The sequence below is a fragment of the Trachypithecus francoisi genome, unplaced genomic scaffold (assembly GCF_009764315.1).
Source record: "Trachypithecus francoisi isolate TF-2019V2 unplaced genomic scaffold, Tfra_2.0 Lachesis_group0, whole genome shotgun sequence".
NCBI classification, from domain to species: Eukaryota; Metazoa; Chordata; class Mammalia; order Primates; family Cercopithecidae; genus Trachypithecus; species Trachypithecus francoisi.
The window spans coordinates 130,785,011-130,808,983 of NW_022681453.1; the positions used below are offsets into that span (position 1 = coordinate 130,785,011).

The 23,973-nt window shown below is 45.1% G+C and overlaps 1 protein-coding gene across 4 annotated transcripts in view; it reads right to left on the reverse strand.

Moving 5' to 3' along the window:
- KLHL6 (kelch like family member 6) overlaps positions 1-23,973 on the reverse strand; it is a 71,141-nt gene that overhangs the window by 24,657 nt on the left and 22,511 nt on the right. For 3 of the 4 annotated variants that reach the window (XM_033211840.1, XM_033211838.1, XM_033211841.1), the window contains exon 2: positions 16,562-16,727. In XM_033211840.1, coding sequence (XP_033067731.1) covers positions 16,562-16,727 — 166 coding nt within the window. Of the gene's footprint in view, positions 1-15,379; positions 15,571-16,561; positions 16,728-23,973 lie in introns of those variants that run through there. The other variant, XM_033211842.1, reaches the window with a different exon arrangement.

Genomic DNA, 23,973 nt, shown 5'->3' on the forward strand with positions numbered 1-23,973 from the left:
GCTGGTATCATGCCATTGCACTCCAGCCCGGGCAACAAGAGCGAAACTCCATCTCAAAATACATAAAGAAAGAAAGCATTTCTTCAAGGGTCAGTGTTGAAGGGACCAGTGACTCCACACCTGTGGGTATTTCTCATCAGGTGGGACGAGAGACTAAGAAAAGAAATAAGACACAGAGACAAAGTATGGAGAAACAACAGTGGGCCCAGGAGACTGGCACTCAGCATACCAAGGACCTGCACTTGCACCGGTTTCTGAGTTCCCTCAGTATTTATTGATTACTATTTTCACTATGTCAGCAAGGGGAATGTGGCAGGACAGCAGGGTGATAGTGGGGAGGTCAGCAAGAAAACATGTGAGCAATAGAATCTGTGTCATAATTAAGTTCAAGGGGAGGTACTATGCCTGGATGTGCACGTAGGCCAGATTTATGTTTCTTTCCACCCAAACATCTCAGTGGAGTAAAGAATAACAAAGCAGCATTGCTGCCAACATGTCTCGCCTCCCGCCACAGGGCGGTTTTTCTCCTGTCTCAGAACTGAACAAATGTACAATCGAGTTTTATACCGAGACATTCAGTTCCCAGGGGCAGGCAGGAGACAGTGGCCTTCCTCTATCTCAACTGCAAGAGGCTTTCCTCTTTTACTAATCCTCCTCAGCACAGACCCTTCACGGGTGTCGGGCTGGGGGATGGTCAGGTCTTTCTCATCTCATGAAGCCATATTTCAGACTATCACATGGGGAGAAACCTTGGACAATATCCGGCTTTCCAGGGCAGAGGTCCCTGCGGCTTTCCGCAGTGCATTGTGCCTCTGGTTTATCGAGACTAGAGAACGGCGATGACTTTCACCAAGCATACTGCTTAAAACATTTTGTTAACAAGGCACATCCTGCACAGCCTTAGATCCCTCAAACCTTGATTCCACATAACACATGTTTTTATGAGCTCAAGGTTGGGGCAAAGAGGTTGGGGCAAAGTTACAGATTAACAGCATCTCAGGGCAAAGCAATTGTTCAAGGTACAGGTCAAAATGGCATTTCTTATGTCTTCCCTTTCTACATAGCCACAGTAACAGTCTGATCTCTCTTTCTTTTCCCTACACAATGCAAAGTTGGAGAAGGCCTGAATTCTGCCTGAGAACCCCATGTCTGCTGGTCTCAACTGCCGGCAGCTCTGCTCTTTGCATGAGCAACCATGGAAACAGTTGAGAATGAGGCTGCTAACACCTGTTTAGTTGTTGGCAGATTTTCAGTTCAAGGACTAAAAATATGCAACAAAGACCAAGCCTTGTGAGCCCTCAGAACTGGACACCAGAACCCTATCTGGCCCTGTTCACAGAGACATCTATGAGAGCTGAAAGGAGACTCACTTAAATGGTAGCCCCCAGTGCAAAATACCGCGTTCACCATGCCAGCATTTGAGTGAGGGGCTATTTCTAGGTACTTAGACTATCTCTGGGAAGTCACATAAGACCTGAACAGTAGTTGTCTCTGTTGGTGATAATGAAACAATTATTATTCATTTTAGGTGCAATAATGGTTTCATGTTTATGTTTAAGAAGAATCCTTATCTTTCAGACATAACTGAAATATTTGCAGACAAAATGAGAAAAGCACATCACAAATCATATTATGTACATTAATATATATTTTTTTGAGACAGAATTTTGCTTTTGTTGCCCAGGCTGGAGTGCAATGGTGCGATCTCGGCTCACTGCAACCTCTGTCTCCCGCGTTCAAGAGATTCTCCTGCCTCGGCATCCTGAGTAGCTGGGATTACAGGCATGTGCCACCACACCCGGCTAATTTTCTATTTTTGATAGAGATGAGGTTTCTCCATGTTGATCAGGCTGGTCTCGAACTCCCGACCTCAGGTGATCCACCCACCTTGGCCTCCCAAAGTGCTGGGATTAGAGTCTTGAGCCACCACACCGGGCCTATGATCCTATTTTCATAAATATACATATATACAGTGTGGCTCACAGTGAGAGCCACTGTGCCTGGCCTCTGTGACTTTATTTTATAGATATATAAAATAAATATATTATATATTATACATTTATATATTTATATTTTATATAAAATATAATATATATTATATTTTATATATTTATATATAAGTTATGTATTTTATATTGTATTATATATAATATAATATATTTTATATTTATATATAATATAATATATTTTATATATATATAATAAAGTCACAGAGGCCAGGCACAGTGGCTCACACTAATTCCCATCCAATTTCAGGGAAGAAAGGGAGAATTACTTTACACTCTTCACCCCTTCCTACCATCTCCAATTGTCTGTAGGAAATATCTACTTAAAATAGACCGACTTTCTCATTCATAGAGAAAATACTAGAAGGTAACATACAAAATGTTAGCAATGGTTATAGATAAAATTATTAATTTTTTTAGAGTTTGTTGTATGACAACTTTACTATACTGAGCATGAACATTATAAACTCAGGAAAAAATATGTAAAATAAACACATTATTGTGATTTTTAAAGGACACAATGAGAAAATAAAAGGTAAACACTAAAAGAGCGCTTACTATAGGCCAGACTCTACATACTAACTATAAGAGTTATTCCATCCCTACCACAACGCCATGAAGGAGGTATTTATTATCATCCCTGAGGAAACCAGATTCGGAGAAGAAATTTCCTCAGAGACTTACAGTTAATGAAAGATAGAAGCAAAGTTTGAACCAGTCATCTCTGATTCCAAAAATGCATGTTTTTTATACTATTTCAAGCTGCTCCAGGTCACATAACGTATGTTGGGGACAGAGGCTTGGTAGATGCCAAATGTCATTTGCACACGTCACTGGGAAGCTCAGATGACCTGATCTGCCCCAACACAGGAAGGACTAGCCAACAAGATGTCAATTCTTGTTCCTGCTTAATGGCTGTTGGTGAGCAAAGAAAGAAACTGCAGAGGAGAATCAAATCAAGCACTGAAGCTCACACTTGTTAGAAGAAACATTGATCTAAACTTGTCTCTCTTCACTCCACTTGGCAATTCATCCATCCAGCTACCTGTGTATGGACCGAATGTGAATTGAGCATGTATTTTTTTTTTTTTTTTTTACTTTAAGTTCTGGGACACACGTGCAGAATGTGCAGGTTTATTACACAGGTATACGTGTGCCATGGTTTGCTACACCCATCAACCCGTCATCTAGGTTTTAAGCCCCACACACGTTAGGTATTTGTCCTAATACTCTTTCTCCCCTCGCCCCCCACCACCCGACAGGCCCTGGTGTGTGATGTTCCCCTCCTGTGTCCATGTGTCTCATTGTTCAACTCCCACTTATGAGTGAGAACATGCGGTGTTTGCTTTTCTGTTCCTGTGTTAGTTTGTTGAGAATGATGGCTTCCAGCTTCATCCATGTCCCTGCAAGGGACATGAACTCATCCTTTTTTATGGCTGTGAGCATCTATTAATATTATGTAGGAGGCTCCCAACTAGTGCTGGGTGTACAGAGGTGAGCAGAGACAAAGTGCCTCTTGAAGCCAACAGACCAGTGGAAGCGGCAGACGCTAACCAAATAATACAACACGGAGTGTGAAAGGACATTTGAGATAAATGCTATGGACCAGAGTCCAGGGACTCCACTGCCTGAAACCAAGGACAGTCCTACTTCCACCCCTTCAATCTTCCACAATCTGGCTGTCAGTCATCACCAGGACCCTCCCTGACAGAACCCCAGCCACAACCGCATCCATCTCCTCACTTCTCCAAGTAGTCCTGAAGCCTCCCTGTGGCAGTGCCTTTCCATGCTCCTGCCATCCCTCGGCCTGAGCTGCCTTTCCCCATCATCACCATCTGTTATGATCCTATGCACCTCACCCAGACAAGTCCGACTCCAAAGCCCAACTTGTTAAGGAAAGACTCAGGAGAGCTCACCCCATTTTCAACAGAGAAATCCCCCTGAAAGTTTACCTCAATAAGGAGGAAGACATGACTATTACAGCCATGGCTATCCACATAGGGCTGCTTTCTTCGTCTTTTAATTAAATTAAATTAATTAATTAATTTATTTATTTATTTATTTATTTTGAGATGGAGTCTCACTCTTATTGCCTAGGTTAGAGTACAGTGGCACGATCTCGGCTCATTGCAACCTCTGCCTCCCGGGTTCAAGAGATTCTCCTGCCTCAGCCTCCCAAGCAGCTGGGACTACAGGGGCACACCACCACACCCGGCTAATTTTTTTATATTTTAATAGAGATGGGGTTTCACCATGTTGGCCATTCTGGTCTTGAACTCCTGACCTCAGGTGATCTGCCCGCCTTGGCCTCCCAAAGTGCTGGGATTACGGGCATGAGCCACAGCACCCGGCTAGGTCTATTTGCTTGATTCAGAGTTATTACATCTGGGATCAATGGATGGATCCAGAAAGTCTGTGAACCCCTACAATAGTATGTGAACATTTGCACATGTGGCATTTTTCTGGGAACTTAGTTGGCAGGGGACAGGTGAGTTACTCCCTGGTATCCATCCACCTGAGGACAAAACCAACACAAGAGGAAGAGCCAAGTCAAAAGAGCCAGACAGGAAGACAGCCAGAGTCCTGACTAGACTGTGCTTGGAACCCCACCTCTGGTCATTTAAAATTCTGGGTCAATACTGGCTTAAGGGCTGGGCACAATGGCTTAAGCCTGTAATCATAGTACTTTGGAAGGCCAAGGTAGGAGAATCGATTGAGCCCAGGATTTCAAGACCAGCCTGAGCAACATCATGAGACCTCGTCTTTACAAAAAATGTAAAAATTAGCCTGGTGTGGTGTCCCATGCTTGTAGTCCCAGCTACTTGGGAAGCTGAGGAGGGAGGATCACTTGAGCCTGGGAGTTCAAGGTTGCAGTGAGCCATGATCACACCACTGTACTCTAGCCTGGGTAATGGAGCAAGACTCTGTCTCTAAAAAACTAAAATAAAATAAAAAGGAAAAGAAGAATTTGTAGAGAAATCCTACCTATTCATGAAGTTCATTCTTAAAAGCTACTTCTTCCTTGATGGCGTCTCCTATTCCCCAACATGGAATCCCTCCCTCCTCTGTGCTCCACTGGGCACCTCGCTTGCCCCTTTTGTGGAGCACAAAGAGTACTAGGGTCAGTTAAGACAAGCATCTCAAAGCAGCTTCTAGGTCATACTTGAGTATTTATTCCTAGCAGCATCTACCACAAAGTCTGGAAAAAAGAAGAGAAAGAGCAACAGAGGAAGGACATATTTATCACTTACTATGCACCCAGATCTGAGCTGGACACGTTCCCAGTCATTATTTCACTTAACAAATAAATTTTATTTTTTAACAAGTGTATTGTATCTAACAGGTAAAAAAAAGGGAAGGTGTTATAATTAGCATTTGCATAGAGGAGCAAATAGAGAATTCAAAGAGCTATGCAAGTTCACACGGCTAGGAGGCGGTACAGGTGATGCTCCAGGCAGCATTGGGCTGCCTTTGTAGCTTGTTGCATTGTTGAGCTAACAAAATGCAAGGAGAGTCTGAAGAGGCTTTATGAGGACAGCGGCAGGTGGGGAATCTCCAAGTTGCCTAAGTTCTTCCAAAATATACTTCAATAAACACTTTTGGGTGTGAGGGGGTGTAGGGCAGCATCACGTGATCCCAACCAATGGCTGGGAAACTGATGATGTGCAAGGCAATCATGGGAACCAGAAATGGGTTTCTTTTAAATGTGCTTCTGCTTCTTCACATTCAAGATTATTCAAGACTTCAGGGTAAATTTTCTGCCTCAGCCTGTCCTGATGACACATGAACTTGGTTGTTAGAGCTGAGAGATGACAGACAATGGCAAAAGACAGCCAACTTCCTGTTTGGGGGGGACATGTGAGCAAAAGGTTGCAGCCAGCCACCTGACTCTCAAACAGGGAGGCTAAAAATACAATCAAAGAAATCACTTGAGACATGGCTGCAGTTCCCACGAGAAGTGTCTGTGTCTGCCTCCAAGAGAATGCACTGACTGTTCCTCATCTCCACTGCCCACCTCTGCTTCTCCTTGATGGTCTTCAAAATCTGAGGTCCTAGGGGACCCACGTGACTCCACGTCTCCCTCAGGGTGCCTTCAAATCCACTTCAGAATCACTGAAGTCCTATTTTAGTCCACATCAGCAATTCCATTGACCATGGTGTCCAAATGGCCTTGGAGTTATTCTATAAAGACATTGATATTCTTACCTTCAGCTCCAACAAGTCAGCATGTGTGAAGGTGTGATAAGATTAATAAACTTTAAATTTATTTCAAAGTGTTTCTGAATTCATTGTAATTTTTGTTGTTTTTTGAGACAGAGTCTCACACTGTCAACCAGGCTGGAGTGCATGGTGCAATCTCAACTCACTGCAACCTTCACTTCCTGGGTTCAAGTGATTCTCGTTCCTCAGCCTCCCGAGTAGCTGTGATTACAGGCTCGCACCACCACGCCCAGCTAATTTTTATATAATATTTTTAGTAGACACAGTGTTTTGCTATGTTGACCAGACTGGTCTTGAACTCCCAACTTCAAGTGATCTGCCTCCCTTGGCCTCCCAAAGTGCTGGGATTATAGGTGTGAGCCACTGTGCCCAGACAATTGTAAATTTTTTGTCAAAACTTTTCTTCTCCAGCAATAGATACTAAAAGCAAAGCTCCTCTCCAGTGAGGTCTGTATTGGTGTTTAAAAGGGGTCTTCATGCTAAAAATTTGTGAATTACCATTGATTCTAATCTTCCATCCTTACCTCTCTTCCCCTCTCCTGGGCGATGCTCCAGCTCCAATCCCGTGGCAGTATGCCTCACAGCCCCCCAGGAGGGACATCCTCTGCTCCCTTTGCCCCTCCTTTCAGTCCTTGCTCTAGACTTGGCTGAGAAATCTGCTGGTTCCTGGAAGCCTCATGGAGTGGGCAGAAAAGGAAGGAACTAAGACCTGCAAAAGACCTACTCACTAAGGCGGGGCAGATGTGGGAGGACTGAGGCAACTGTGGAAATGGACTGGGGAAAAGACCATCAGTGTGGCAAGCTTAGTCAAGATTCAAGCAGCAAACAGCCCCTGAGTTTCCAGAGAAGACGGTGGTGGCCCCAGCAGGCTAGCAGAGCACAACAGGCAATACATGTGACCCACGTATTCAAGGGGCAAGTGGCATGGCTGGGGCTCAGTGATGCAGCCCAGGGACAAGGAAAGGACCAGGGAGAGACACTGTTGTAAAGATGAAATAGAATGATTGCATCTGGGACATGGTTGATGCTCAGGGTGTGGTGTGGTGTGTGTGTGTGTGTGTGTGTGCGCGCGCGCATGTGTGTATAGGGCACAGCAGCAGGAATGGAAGCAGAAGCCAAGTGCAGAGAAGCAGCCCCATGAACGCAGGCAGCTGCAATAGGTGGGGTGGTGGGTAGGGAAGGCTGAAACAAGTCTACTTCCAGGTTCTTTCTGCCTGGAATACTTTTCTCCCGATCCTACTGGCACCCATCCTATGAAGTCCAATTCAATGTCCGCTCCTTTCTGCCTTGGGTTCTACTTGTTTTCTCCAATGGCCTAAAGGCTTGTTGAGAATCTTTCAGGGATAGTGGAGGGAAGTGGATATATGGAGTCGGAAGTTCTGGGTTTACTTGAAAACTCCACCCATAGCTCCACCTCTTGATGAGCTGAACTCTCTCTCTCTCTCTCTCTCTCTCTCTCTCTCTCTCTCTCCCCCTCCCTCTCTCTCTCTCTCTCTCTCTCAGCTAGTTTTCTCATCTGGAAAGTGATGAGAACATAAAACCCACCTTGCAGGCTCATTGTGAGGGTTCTACCTGGCCTGCTCGCCCACAAAGTCATCGTCAACATCAAATGGGATATGTAGGGGACAAAATTGCTACATAAATGTGACCTGTACTCCACATTTTTAATCTTTATTTTCTCCTAACAGCTTCTCACAAAACACCTTGCACTTAGAACATGCTTAGTAATTTGTGGTAGGTAGGGAGTACTTCAAGTCAGAATCTGGTAGCAATATGGATTTTCATTACAATTAAAACCCCACACCCAACTTCCTGTATTTTACAACCTATAGGCAGCAACAGAACACAGGCTTACTTAGGGAAGGGGTGATAGAGCAGGCAAAAGAAGATAATTCTTGGCTTTTGAGTTTCTAAATAGACTTTCAGAACTTAAACTAGAGAAGTGGTTTTGAAAGAAATACCAGTTAGTGGTAAGAATCTAGCCCTTCCAGCCTCAAAAGCCAGAGGGCTAAAGAGTCTGAGCACCAACCAAGTTTAGACCAAAACAGGAGACGCAGAAGAATGGATGACAAAGCAAGAGTCAGCTTTTCCCACCCCAGAGGCAATAAGGATTCCCAGGCAAGGAACAGGTACAAGAAAGAGACTGTCTAACAAAAGAATGAGAAGCAGGGGTGGGTTCCCGAGATGATGCCTCACTTCCCATCCCAGGCCAAATCTCCAGAGTGAGGGGGATGCTAAAAGTCCCTTATAGGTTGTGAATCTGAGAACAAAAGAACGCGTGCCTTGATGGCCGAGTTGAAAGCAGAAAAGCAGCATATACACCATGGAATACTATGCAGCCATAAAAAAGGATGAGTTCGTGTCCTTTGCAGGGACATGGATGCAGCTGGAAACCATCATTCTCAGCAAACTATCGCAAGAACAGAAAACCAAATACCGCATGTTCTCACTCATAGGTGGGAATCGAACAATGAGATCACTTGGACACAGGAAGGGGAACATCACACACTGGGGTCTATTGCGGGGTGGGGGGAGAGGGGAGGGATAGCATTAGGAAATATACCTAATGTAAATGACGAGTCAATGGGTGTAGCAAACCAACATGGCACATGTATACATGTGTAACAAACCTGCACGTTGTGCACATGTACCCTAAAACATAAAGTATAATAAAAAAGAAAGAAAGAAAGAAAGAAAAGCAGCAGTCCAGTATAGTGGTAACAGATGAGATGAGCATGTGTTGTTTCCAGACAAAGTGGCCCTATGGTAGTTGCTCCACATCCCCTATAGCTCTGGATTTGTAAAGGAGAGCGAATGAAAGTGTCTTGTGTCTTGAGAGGGGCACAGATGGAGCTGAGAAGATTGGCAGACCTGAAGAGGCTTTGCAAACAGGACAGAGAGAATGCTAAGTAGCCTGCAAGGACCGATGACCAGAATCAGGTAGGACTGGGGACTTGTTGATGTCAGTGAGAAAGGAATGAAAACTCAGAGAGAGACTGATGGGAACACAGGTGCTCCAGTGGGTGCCACATGACCAATAATGCAAATGACCATGGTAAGCTCAGGACAGATGCCTCTTTTTTCAATGCCCGGCACTGTATAAATGTCCCCTGGAACTATGTAAGCAACCCGAATCCTGAATTGATTAAACTTTCCTGTGTCATTAACTATGATTTCTGCCACTGGTAGAATGAGAGCTCAGGATAGAAATTAAGTTCAATGATAGAAAAATAACAGCTTTGGACGACCACAGTGGCTCATGCCTGTAATTCCAGCACTTTGGGAGAGTGAGACAGGAGGATTGTTTGAGGCAAGGAGTTTGAGACCAGCCTGGGCAACAAAGCGAGATTTTGTCTCTAAATAATAATAATAATAATAAGCCAGGCATAGTGGTGCATGGCTATATTCCCAGCTACTTGGGAGGCTGAGGTAGGAAGATCTCTTGAGCCTGGGAGTTCAAGGCTGCAGTGAGCTATGATTGTGCCACCACACTCCAGCCTAGGTGACACACCAAGGCCCTGTATCAAAAAAAAAAAAAAAAAAACCCAGAAAACAGAAAAATAATAGGTTAAATCACATTCTTTTTGGCACACTTGAGTTTGTAGCCTAAGATTCAGACCCTCTATAGTAGTTAAGACTCAAAAAGAACAATATGAAATTCAAAAGCAGGCAAAACTAACCCACGGCAAGAGATGTTAGAGCAGTAGTTAGCACGGGAAAGGACTGGCTAGGGAGGCTGCGAAGGAGAGTTCTGGGATGCCAGGGCTGTTGTCAGTCTTGATCTGACTGATGGTAGAATGGTGAAATACACATGTAAAAATTCATCAAACTGGAAGCACTTTAAGAAGTACACATTTTACTAAATGCAAGTTATACCTAAAAGTAAAAGCATAAACAATTGAGATCAAACACGGAGAAATATAAAAACAAAAGATGTTAAATAGCCAGCAGCAGACTCATTCTGGGGACACTTGGTGGTGAAGGGGACCAGCTCCTCCACACCTGTGAGTATTTCTCGTCAGGTGGGATGAGAGACTGAGAAAAGAAATAAGACACAGAGACAAAGTATAGAGAGAGAACAGTGGGCCCAGGTGACGGGAGCTCAGCATACGCAGGACCCGTGCCAGCACTGGTCTCTGAGTTTCCTTAGTATTTATTGATCACTATCTTTACTATTTCGGCGAGGGGGATGTGGCAGGACTATAGGGTAATGGTGGGGAGAGGGTCAGCAGGAACACATGTGAGCAAAGGTCTCTGTGTCATAAATAAGTTTAAGGAAAGGTGCTGTGCCTTGATGTGTACGTAGGCCAGATTTATGTTTGACTTTACACAAGCATCTCAGTGTAGTAAAGAGCAGTATAGTTGCCAGCATATCTCACCTCCAGCTATAAGGCGGTTTTCTCCTATCTCAGTAATTAGAATGTATGATTGGGTTTTATACCGAGACATTCCATTCCCAGGGAGGAGCAGGAGACAGATGCCTTCCTCTTACCTCAACTGCAAAGAGGTCTTCCTCCTTCACTAATCCTCCTCAGCACAGACTCTTTATGAGTGTCTGGCTGAGGGATGGTCAGGTCTTTCCCTTCCCACGAGGCCATATCTCAGGCTGTCTCAGTGGGGAGAAACCTTGGACAATACCCAGGCTTTCTTGAGCAGAGGTCCCTGCGAACTTCTGCAGTGCATTTTGTCCCTGGGTACTCTTGAGACTGAAGAATGGCGATGACTTACCAAGCATACTGCCTGCAAACACATTTTTAACAAAGCACATCCTGCACAGCCCTAAATCCATTAAACCTTGAGTCAACACAGCCCATGTTTCTGCGAGCACTGGTTTGGGGCTAGGGTTACAGATTAATAGCATCTCAAGGCAGAATAATTTTTTGTAGTACAGAATAAAATGGAGTTTCTTATGTCTTCTTCTTTCTACACAGACACAGTAACAGTCTGATCTCTCTTTCTTTCCCCGACAGGTGGCCCCAAGCGTCCAAGGTTCCCCAGAGGGTGCTGGGCCAATCTTGTCCCCGACACACTCTCACGGAGCACTGCTGGTTCTCAGAATATTGCACTGGGCAGTCCTGCCTGAGGACACCCTTCCTGGAGGCCCTAGCTGCCTTCCGGATGATGGCTTGTTTCAGGCGTCACTCTGAGGCATGGACAGAGCATGTGTAGTGGAGAACACACAGGCTATACACAGGACCACAGGAGTCAAATCCAGGCTCCCCTCTTATTAGCTGTGAAGACTTGAACATTTCCTTAACATTGCTGAATTTTATGCCCTTCATCTATACATTGCGGGTAAAAAGACCTACCTTAATTTTTTTTTTTGAGATGGAGTCTCACTCTGTCACGTAGGCTGGAGTGCAATAGTGCGATCTCAGCTCACTGCAACTTCCGCCTTCTGGGTTCAAGCGATTCTCCTGCCTCAGCCTCCCAAGTAGCTGGAACTACAGGTGCCGGCCACTACACCTGGCTAATTTTTGTATTTTTAGCAGAGATAGGGGTTTCACCATGTTAGTCAGGCTGGTCTCGAACTCCTGACCTCAGGTGATCTGCTTCCGCCTCCCAAAATGCTGGGATTACATGCATGAGTCACCGTGCCTGGCCAGACCTACATGACTTTAAATGATGTAGTTCAGGCAAAATAGTCACTACCGGCTGGGCACGGTGGCTCAGGTCTGTAATCCCAGCATTTTGGGAGGCCAAGCCAGGTGGATCACCTGAGGTCAGGAGTTCGAGACGAGCCTGGCCAACATGGTGAAACCCTGTCTCTAATAAAAATGCAAAAATTAGCTGGGTGTGGTGGCACATGCCTGTACTCCCAGCTACTCAGGAGGCTGAGGCAGAAGAATCGCTGGAACCCAGGAGGCAGAGGTTGCAGCGAGCTGAGATGGTGCCACTGCACTCCAGCCTGGGCAACACTGGGACCTTCACCAAAGTCTTCTCTAACTGCCACCATGTCTCCGCCCCAGAGGGTACTGTGGGGGCCCCTCATGGGCTCTTCTTAGGCCCAGGCCAAATGACCAAGCTCCCACTCCAGCATCCCCCGTTTTTCCTCACTTTGGCCACAGGACTCAGCCTGGTTTTCTTCTCGTAAGTTGCTGCTTCTAACCAACTGTTATGTACCATAGGGATCCTTCCATCCCAGATCAAATGCAAGGTGAGGATGGTCTCCCTGACCTCACATCTTCTTGCTGCCTGCAGATAAGCTCCCAATCCCTTACTCTTTCATGAGTTGTGGGTTTTTTTCCATAAGTTTTTGGGGTACAGGTAGTATTTGGTTACATGTCATGAGGTGTTTTGTTTTGTTTTGTTTTAAATGGAGTTTCACTCTGTTGCCCAGGCTGGAGTGCAGTGGCGTGATTTCAGCTCACTGCAACCTCCCCCTTCCAGGTTCAAGAGATTCTCCTGCCTCAGCCTCCTGAGTAGCTGGGATTACAGGCGCCTGCCACCACACCTGGCTAATTTTTTGTATGTTTAGTAGAGACGGGGTTTCATCATGTTGGCCAGGCTGGTCCGGAACTCCTGACATCAGGTGATCCACCAGTCTCAGCCTCCCAAAGTGCTGGGATTATAGGCGTGAGCCACTGTGCCCAGCCTCATGAGTTTTTAATAATAAAAATGAAAGTAACAAACATGGCAAACTTCTCAAACAAACATGGCAGTGCCCTGATTGAGAAATCGTTCTCCTTCAAGACGGAAAAATTTTGCCAAGTCCTTACAGTCGTTGTCCCAGGTTCATAGTTTGGGGCTGGCTTGCTTGCCTATGACTCAGAAGCCTGATGGTCCAGTTAAGGAAAGGGAGGCCCTTGGCTTCTCTAGAGCCCCTGCTGGGTGGCATTCATTTCAAAGATCCTACCTCATGTGGGAACAGGTCCCTCGGGCCTTTCCTCTTAGATGCTTCTCTTACTTTTACCTTTCCAAAAGCCAGTTGAGGAAAATGTGTTTCTCCTCATGATTGGCCAATACATTATGGCCAGATGACTGCAAAGTTCCTCTAGTGGGCAGATCAATCAGTACCTGCCACACCCAAAGTTTCCTCCTAAAAGAAACTGTCTTGTTTCGTGGTGTTGCTGATTGGTCCGTAAACCCAAGGCACCTACGCTGTAAACTGGCCAGAAGCTCGCGACGTTGCCTGGCCTGGTAGGAAAAGCTCTTCCCAACAGCGATAGAGCTGATTGGCTTGGTCATCAGATTGTCTCTTCATGGACCAGGAAATGCTGGGAGAGAAGCAATTGGTAGGTAACAGGAAGACACTGAGAGCAGCTGAGTCACACCGATGGTGTGAAAATTAAGAAACGTTTATTACTGGGTGGGGCGGGGAGCACCGGGATAATCTGATTCCTGTTCATTTCAGTCCTACAGAGGCGGTACGGGCTTCTGCAGATGTTCTAAAAGGACCAGCTAAAATGCCATCACTGGCACACTTTTCTCTACCTATAACCCTGAGTTAATTAAAATAAAGCACCGATTTGTTTCATCTTTCTAATCATGTATCCTATGAACATGATTAAAAAAACTTTTGGTCGGGCACGGTGGCTCACGCCTGTAATCCCAGCACTTTGGGAGGCCGAGACGGGCTGATCACGAGGTCAGGAGATCGAGACCAGCCTGACCAACACGGTGAAACCCCATCTCTACTAAAAATACAAAAATTAGCCAGGAGCGGTAACACATGCCTGTAATCTCAGCTACTCGGGAGGCTGAGGCAGGAGAATTGCTCGAACCTGGGAGGTTGCAGTGAGCTGAGATTGTGCCATTGCACTCCAGCCTGGCCAACATAGCAAGACTCTCTCAAAAAGGAAAAAAAAACAAAAACACTTTTAAACATGGTCTCTTACAATCGTAACGGAGGGGGTAGTGGGGGGCAAATATTTAGGAATGCCTTAAGGAAATGTTCTCATAGCTCAATGTCAGTCCCGTTTATCCAAGGCACAAACTATCCAAAGTAAAGTAAAAACCACACAACTGATGGGAAGAAAATTCCATTCCTGGAAGTATGCTGTACCTTAAAAACATCATCTCATCTAATCTCATAATAACGCTCCCTGGAAGGTGGGACGTTTATCAGCCTAGTTTTACAAATGAAAAATCTGAATCTCAGAAAATTTAAGTAAGTGGTCCATAGCCACATAGCAAATAAGTGACTGACCCAGGACTTAAACCCAGGTCTGCCTGCCCGTGTTCTTTCCACTCTGCCACTCTGCCTTATAAGATCTCATTACCAATAACTGGACATGTGTCACAGCTAATGTGACCCCAACCATATTATGCTGCCATTGGGAAGAACAAGGTAGTTTCCACGCACAGACCTGTGGCAATCCCAAAATACAGTGTGAAGTAAAACTAGTAAGAGGCAAAATGGGATGTGTAGTGTCACTAGGTTGTGTTAGAAAAACTGGAGGCCTGAGTGGGAGTGCTATGCACAGATAGACTGCCATAGGCATGGAATATGAAGAGCAGCAGGACACTGCAGACAGGCAGAGTGTCATTGCTTCCCTTCCGGATTTCTGAATTTGGAATGGGAGTATGTTTTATCCATTCAAAAGAATAAATAATTTTTTGCCGGGTGTGGTGGCTCACACCTGTAATCCCAGCACTTTGGGAGGCCAAGTCAGGCAGATCACCTGATGTTGGGAGTTCGAGACCAGCCTGGTCAACATAGTGAAACCCCGTCTCTACTAAAAATACAAAAAAAATTAGCTGGGCCTGGTGGCACATGCCTGTAATCCCAGCTACTCGGGAGGCTGAGGCAGGAGAATTGTTTGAACCCAGGAGGTAGAGGTTGTGGTGTGACTAGATTGCGCCATTGGACTCCAGCCTGGGCAACAAGAGCGAAACTCCATCATAAATAAATAAATAAATAATTTTTACAAACCACAGAGTTATTTCAACAACCTATAAACTTCTGTCCTTTACGATGCCTTGAAACCTGAAAATGACCCCAGTTTTCTCTGAGACTTCATAGCAAGTAACCCAGAGTCAACAGAAATCAATGGGTTAAACAGATATTTGGAAACCCACAGCAATCTTCTCTTATTTTCGTAAGAATTGACACTCATAAGGAAACTGAGTACAATCACTTCAGAAAGAAACTTACTAATTTTTGCCTAGAAAGTAAAAGATATTTGGGATTTTTTGAGGCAAGGGCTTACCGGAATAGGGAAATCAGCAACAAATAAAGCTCCCTCTGTCTCTGCACCATGTCTGTCCTCTCCCACTTTTCTCATTAAAACCAACATCTCTATGGAAGTTCATCACTTGAGAGAAAATAAAACATGAGGCAGGGGGTGGGGGGAATGGAGAAAAATATTTTATGCCAAGTGATTCTAAGTATATTAAAGTTGGCCGGGCACGATGGCTCATGCCTGTAATCCCAGCACTTTGGGAGGCCGAGGCAGACAGCTCACTTGAGGTCAGGAGTTTGAGATCAGCCTGGCCAATATGGTGAAACTCCGTCTCTATTAAAAATACAAAAATCATCTGGGCATGATGGCATGCACCTGTGGTCCCAGCTACTCGGGAGGCTACGGCAGGAGAATCACTTAAACCCGGGAGGCGGAGGTTGCAGGGGGCCAAGATGACACCATTGCACTCCAGCCTGGGTGTCACAGTGAGATTCTGTCTGGAAAAAAAAAAAGGATATTAAAGTTGTAAACATAACAAGACTAAATGAAATTGAATAAGGATATGATCAAGCAAGGGAAAGGCTAAAAATGCACACCAAAGACAAAAGTCTTCCAGGAAATGACCAATAGCTATGACTAAATACTAGTTTTAAACTTTTGTACATTAAAAAAGCTATATTTTAAAATGATGAGTCAAGTAACTAGTAGGAAAATATCTGAAACATACATTACAAAAGATTGTAGTATTTACTATTTAAAAAGTTTTTATAGCTCTTTTGAAAAGCCACCCAAAACTGAAAGGAGAACAGAAAACAGAAACATAAACACCACCCTCGATGAAACCAGGAGACATCAGTAATCCCAAACCACAGAAGAGCCACTGGCTCCAATTAAGCTTCTGCAAGTTGTACTCATTGTTCTTGGAGTCAGGACCTATGCGTAGGTTCTAGGCACAAAGCTCCCCGTCTTCATCTTATTGAGGAGTCAATGCCCTATCTCACCACCTCTCAGAAATTATCCAAAAGAGCATCTTCTAACTTTCAAGTAAGCACAAGCCCAGCCGGGTGTGTGTGTGTGTGTTTGTGTGTGTGTGTGTGTGTGTGTCCATGTTGCAGGTACAGTCCTGGGAGCTAGACCAGGTCTGGCCTCTGGAGAAGTACTGCGTTCACCTGCTTCAGAGAAGAGCACTGAGCCAGTTTGTTCACACACCTGGAAGAGGTTAGCAGCCTCCAGGACCCGCTGGACGTTCTGCTTGGTGATCAGCGCCTTGCTGGTGTACGTGTAGTCCAGGAGAGTGTGCATGGTCTCAGCATCAACCCCTTTAATAATGATCCTTTTCTCATACTTTTCCTTTAAATCGTTGCAGAACATGGCCCTGGAAGAGAAATGTGTGAATATGAATTGTAACAGGACCCTTGGTTCCAGGTCTAAAGAGATCCCCTTTCAGACTCATTGGCCCTCACAGAATAGGGGGTCTCCCAAGGTCAGGTCCTGGGCTGGTGGCTCTCTGTTCTCCAGCACCCTCTGCGCATCAGACATTTCATCAGTACTTGCCGAGCTGAACTGAACTGCCCTGCTCCTCCACGCCCGGCCATGATCCCCGAAGTCAGCCCCACATCTGTTTTATTGGCTTTTATTCGCTCAAAGTGCAGGTGATTGATCTGAGGGCATTGTGGGATTCCCAAGCTTCATTTTTTCTTTCTTCCCAGCACCCAAATAGGGCTTCTGATTCTCACACTGGCTCTTGTCTGGCCTGGAGCCTGGTCCCACATTCTGGCCTGGCCAGCTGAGGCCCAGATACCTGCCGGAAGTGCAAGTGGCTCCTGTAGCTGCCTCTCACCCCAGCAGCTGAACCCAATGTCCACGGGTTCCCAGATGCAGCTGGGAGCCTTGAATTCCCTCATTTCAGGACTCTGTCTCACTTCTGGAGTCTGCTTTTCCTGCTCCCTCCCCAAGACTCGACTTCCAGATATTTAGCCTCCACCTTGGCAGCAGGGGAACAGGATAGAAAGGATGTAGGTTTTATTATAGCATTGGATGGACCAGGATTTGAACACCAGCTCCACCAACCCAGGAGTTGGACATGTTATTTAATCTCCATGACCTCCAGTTTTCTCATCTGAAATGGGGATTTTAATAGCTATTTTTTAAGTTTATTGTAAGGATTAGGACCCAAAGGACTATAAATCATTCTACCATAAAGACACATGCACGTGTATGTTCATTGCAGCACTATTCACAATAGCAAAGACATAGAATCAACCCAAATGCCCACCAGTGGTAGACTGGATAAAGAAACTGTGGTACATATATACCATGGAATACTATGCAGCCATAAAAAAGAATGAGATCATGTCCTTTACAGGGACATGGACAGAGCTGCGGGCCATTATCCTCAGCAAACTAACACAAGAACAGAAAACCAAATACCTCATGTTCTTACTTATAAGTGGGAGCTAAATGATGAGAACACATGGACACATAGAGGGGAACAACACACACGGAGGCCTGCTGGAGGGTAGAGGGTGGGAAGAGGGACAGAATCAAGAAAAATAACTAATGAATACTAGGCTTAACACCTGGGTGATGAAATAATCTGTACAACAACTCCCCATGACATAAGTTCACATATATAACAAACCTACACATACCCCTGAACTTAAAATAAAAGTTAAAAAAAAGAGAGACACAGATTTTTTGTCTGTTTGTTTGCCCCATGCCAGGGTTCATATGTGAATTTATCATACTTCTTGGACTTTGACATTTAAACTGTTGGTCCTTCCCAGGGAATGTGTGAGGAATTTTATTTATTTTTAAAATGCAGGTAACCTAACCATGCTCTGAAAAAATTTCTGGAGTTCTGGAAACTTAAATGGTACCTAAAATATAGCAGGAATGCATTAATTAAAAGTAGGTGGGGGCCAGGCATGGGGGCTCATCCCTGTAATCCCAGCATTTTGGGAGGCCAAGGTGGGTGCATCACTTGAGGTCAGGAGTTCAAGACCAGCCTGGCCAATGTGGTGAAACTCCATGTCTACAACAATACAAAAACTAGCCAGGTATGGCTAATCGCTTGAACCCAGGAGGCAGAGGTTGCAGTGAGCTGAGATTGCGCCACTGCACTCCAGTTTGGGCAGCAGGGCAAGACCATGTCTCAAAAGAAAAGAAAAGAAAAACCCTCTAACCCCCAGTGTGACTCTATTTGGAAACAGGGGTTTTAGGAGGTAATTAAGAGGTCATAGGGTTGGTGTCCTAATTGGATAGGATTGATGTTATAAGAAGAGGAAGAGAGACCAGAATTCTCTTGTGCACGGTACCCCATGTGAGGACTCAGCAAGAAGGTGGCATCTGCAAGCCAGGAAGGTGACTTCACCAGAGCCCACTCATGCTAGCACCCCAATCTCGGACTTTCAGCATCCAGAACTGTGAGGAAATAAATGTACGTTGGTTAATCCGTCCGGTCGATGGTGTTTTGTTATGGCAACCCAAGCTGAATAAGTCGCATTTTGGCACGAGAAATGGGGTGCTGCTGTCACAAATACCTAAAAAATATGAAAACAGCTTTGGAACTGAGTAATGGGTGGAGGTTACAGGAGTTTTGAGGTGAAAGCTAGAAAAAGTCTAGATTGCCATGAATAGAATGTTGGCAGAAATCTGGGCATTAAAGATCATTCTGGTGAAGTCTCCAGTGGAAATGAGGAACATGTATTGGAAACTGAAGGAAAAGTGATCCTTGTTATAAAGTGGCGAAGACTGGACTAAACTGTGTTCTGCTGTTTTGCAAGAGGTGGAACTTGCAAACAATGAAATTGGATATTTAGCTGCTGATACTTCTGAGCAAAGCGTGAAAGAAGCAGCTTTGTTCCTCCCACTGCATGTAGTAAAATGCAAGGGGAGAAGGGTGAATTAGAAAAAGAATGTTTAGGCAAGAGGGAACCAAAAATTAAAGAGTTGGAAAATTCTCAGTCTACCCATTCTAAGAAAAATGAGGAAGCATGTTCTGAAGAGAACACCAAAAATGTGGCTGGACTATCATTTAATAAAATGCTCATGGAGTTATAGGAACAGAAAGAAACACTGCCAGTTTGAACCGAGGGGGAAGAGACAAGACAATTGAAGGAAGGCTGTCAGACTTCTTGTATTTGACAGTAAAAAACAATGAGGTACTCAGCTGTGGACATGCACTTTTTTTTTTTTTTTTGGAGACAGAGTCTCACCCTGTCACCTAGGCTGGAGTGCAGTGGTGCCATCTCAGCTCACTGCAACCTCTGCCTCCCAAGTTCCAGCGATTCTCCTGCCTTAGCCTCTGGAGTAGCTGGGATTATAGGCACTCGCCACCACGCCTGGCTAATTTTTGTATTTTTAGTAGAGATAGTGTTTCACCATGTTGGCCAGTCTGGTCTCAAACTCCTGACGTCAGGTGATCCACCCACCTCATCCTCCCAAAGTCCTGGAATTACAGGCGTGAGCCACTGCACCCAGCCTGCACTATTCTTCAAGAAGAGGGAAAAATTATCCTAAGGGTGATTCAGAGATAATTAGGGCCACTGCCTCACTTCAGGAAGCCAGACAGCCTCCATCAGTTGGGAGGACTCTCACCCACAGCCATGGAGGTGACACTGCCACCTCAGTGGGCTGGAAGGGAAGACCATCAAACCAAAAAGGATTATTCTGAAGCCTGGAAATCTAATGGAATTTATCTCACTAGGTTTTGGACTTTCTTGGGACACCTCACTTCTTCCATCTTTCATATTTCTCCCTTTTGGAATGGGAATGTCTTTCCCACACTTGTCCCATCATTGTATTTTGGAAGCACACATCTTGTCTTGTTCTACGGGTTCACAGCTGGTGAGGAATTTTGCTTTAGGATGAATTGTACTTCAAGTCTCATCCATATCTGATTTAGATGATATTTAGACAATAATTTGGACTTCAGAGTTGATGCTGGAATAAATTAAGACTTGGGAAGCTGTTGGGATGTAATGAATGTATTTTTCATATAAGAAGGGCATGAATTTGGGGGCCAAGTATGGAATGTCATGGATTGAATTGTGTCCCCCACAAAATTCATATGTTGAAACCCTAACCTCTAATGTGACTGTATTAGGAGACAAGATTTTTAAGAGGTAATTACAGTGAAACGAGATCATAAAGGTGGATCTCAATTTGATAGGATTAGTGTCCTTATAAGAACAGAAAGAGAGATTCCACACCCACCCCACCACTCCTGCTCACGCACTGAGAAAAGGTCATGTGAGGACACAGTGAGAAGGTGGCCATCTACAAGCCAGGGAGGGAGCCCTCACCAGAAACCAGATCATGCTAGCAACCTGATGCTAGACTTCCAGACTCTACACAAGTGTGAGGAAATAAATATTTCTGTTGTTTAAGCCACATAGTCCATGGTATTTTGTTATGGCAGCCCAAGTTGACTAATACTGGCAGTCTGTATCCACGCCAGACCCTTGTAGTGCACAACCTAGCAAGGGCATTGATGCCCAAATAACAGTCTACGAGGGCCATAAGAGAACTACAAAGTGCTTTGGAGGCCAAGAATGGCTACTCATAGAGAAGGAAAATTCTGAAATGTGAAGATTATGGATAGGATTTCTAGGTAACAAGCATAGAGAGTAAAGCCATAAAGATGCAAGGGCATGAGGCATGTAGAGAAACTAGCAGACATGTGATTCAGTTGGAGCTCGGGGATATGAGGGACAGGGATGACATGATGGTCTGGAAAGATAACTTGGATCCTGCTGGTGGAGGGCACTGAAGGCAGGATAGGGAGTTAGGTTTTTACTCAGTGAGCAATGGTGAGTCATTGAAGGTTGATGAGCAAAGGCAGGACTCAAAGAGAACATTTTAAACAGATGTGTTCTCACTTTTGTTTGCAGGTGATGGGTGCTACTAGAGTCAAGTATCAGATGAACCCAAAAAGAGCTGGGAGGCTTGTGACAATGTGAAAGCCTTTTCTCAGAAAATGTAATAATTGAGGCAGTAGCCACACCGCTAGGGAACGTCTCCAAACATCTGTCACTCGACTTTCTAAGCTACAGACACAGGAACAGGTTAGGGAGCCATTATCTCCTAGCCAAGTCATTGAAATGCAAAGGCCCTGGGTGGAGCTCTGGTGATGTAATTCCAAACGCTGGGACTTCCATCTCAACACAGAGGGGATAGCACCCCTAAGTCCTGCCCCCATTCTCTATCAACACCTATTTATCTCTGGAAATCAATCATCAGTTCGTTCCTTCCTTCCTTTCTTCCTTCTTCCTTCCTTCCTTCCTTCCTTCCTTCCGTTTTCTTTCTTTCTTTCCGTCTTTCTTTCCTTCCTTCCCTCTTTCTTTTCTTCTTTCTTTGTTTCTTTCTTTTTCTTTCCTTCTTTCCTTCCTTCCTTCCTCTCTCTCTTTCTTTTCTTTTCTTTCCTTTCTTTCTTTCTTTCTTTCTTTCTTTCTCTCTTTCTCTCTTTCTCTCTTTCTTCTTTTCTTGGCCTCAAGCCACCCTCCTCCCTCAGGCTCCCCAGTAGCTGGGACTATAGGCACCCACACCCAACTATTTATTTATTTTTTTAAATTTTTGTAGAAACAAGGTCTCACTCTGTTGCCCAGGCTGGTGTTGAACTCTGGGACTCAAGAGATCCTCCTTCCTCAGCCTCCCAAAGTGCCAAGATTACAGGCATGAGCCTCTGTGCCTGGCCACTCATCCGTTTTTTACCCCTTTTCCTAATCTGCAAAACAAAGGTAACTGCTTATGGCTTCCCAGAAACATTCAAAAGTCAAAAGACTTCCAGAGAGAGAGAGAGAGAGAGACAGAGATACAGAAAATCACTAGACACTTGACTTGCTGACTTTTTGAATCTTTTGTTTCAGCCAAGGAGATCATCCCCCCTCTGTCCTTCCCCCTCTGTCCTTCCCCCTCTGTCCTTCCCCCTCTGTCCTTCCCCCTCTGTTCTTGTTGTTTTAATCAATGGTAATCCTCCTACCCTTTTCTTCCCTCCCCTCTTCTCTTTTCCCTCAGCTGGCCTCTTTCTCCTCACAAGAATAGGACAACAACAAAGAAAGAGCGAAGGTGAATTCCGGGGCCTCTGAAAAGTGAAGAAATCCCCACCCGGAGCTGGGGGAGCCGTGATGATGTCAGAGCAGGTGACCAATTTACAGGCCAGTTTCCTCAGCCACAGACCCTCTTGGCCAGCAGCACAGAGCTGTCTGCAGAACCATCATCACCAGCCTTTAAAAGTAATGTCATGTAGGGCTTGCCTCGCTGCCTCCTGATTTTATAAAGAAGCTCAAGCCTGTAATCCCAGCACTTTGGGAGGCCGAGACGGGCGGATCACGAGGTCAGGAGATCGAGACCATCCTGGCTAACACAGTGAAACCCCGTCTCTACTAAAAAAAAATACAAAAAACTAGCCGGGCGTGGTGGCGGGCGCCTGTAGTCCCAGCTACTCGGGAGGCTGAGGCAGGAGAATGGCGTAAACCCGGGAGGCGGAGCTTGCAGTGAGCTGAGATCCGGCCACTGCACTCCAGCCTGGGCGACACAGCGAGACTCCGTCTCAAAAAAAAAAAAAAGAATCTGCTCTCAGAGACAGCATATGATTACTTCTCAGCTCAGCGTACTTCCCTGGAGGAGCTGGAAGATCACTCTCCAAGCCTCCCTTTGTTGGAGTGTCTAGAGCAAGGCTGCCCAACAGAAATGTAATGTGAGTCATCTACAGCATTCTACATTTTCTAGTCACCACATTTTTTGTTTGTTTTTTGAGACAGAGTCTCACTCTGTTGCCCAGGCTGGTGTGCAGCGCTGCCATCTCAGCTCACTGCAGTCCCCATCTCCAGGGCTCAAGTGATCCTCCTGCCTCAGCCTCCCAAGTGGCTGGGACTACAGGCGTGAACCACTATGTCTGGCTAATTTTGCAATGTTTGTAGAGATGGGGTTTCACCATGTTGCCCAGGCTGCTCTCAAACTCCTGGGCTCAAGCGATCCATCCACCTATCTCCCAAAGTGAGGGATTATAGGCATGAGCCCCACCATGCTTGGCTCCCACTTTTAAAAAGTAAAAAGAAAAAGATAAAAGTCAACTTTAATAACATATCTTATTTAACCCAAAATATACCTGAAATATAATTTCAACACCAAAGAAATATTTTAAAATTACTAATGTGATAACTTACATACTTTTTCTCATACTGTGTCTTCAAAGATCGTCTCTCATATAAATATATATATATATATATTTTTTTTTTTTGAGACAGAGTCTCTCTCTATTGCCCAGGCTGGAGTGCAGTGGCACAATCTTGGCTTGCTACAGCCTCTGCCTCCCGGGTTCAAGCAATTCTCCTGCCTCAGCCTCCTAAGTAGCTAGGACTACAGGCACCCACCACCACGCCCGGCTACTTTTTGTATTTTTAACAGAGATGGGATTTCACCATGTTGGTCAGGCTGGTCTCGAACTCCTGATCTCATGATCCGCCCGCCTCGGCCTCCCAAAGTGCTAGGATTGCAGGCGTGAGCCAATGCACCCAGCCTCATGTATATTTTATACTTAAAGCATCTCAGTGCAGACTAGGCACAATTCAAATGCCCAACAGCCACATGTGGCTAATAGCTACCATATTAGACAGCGC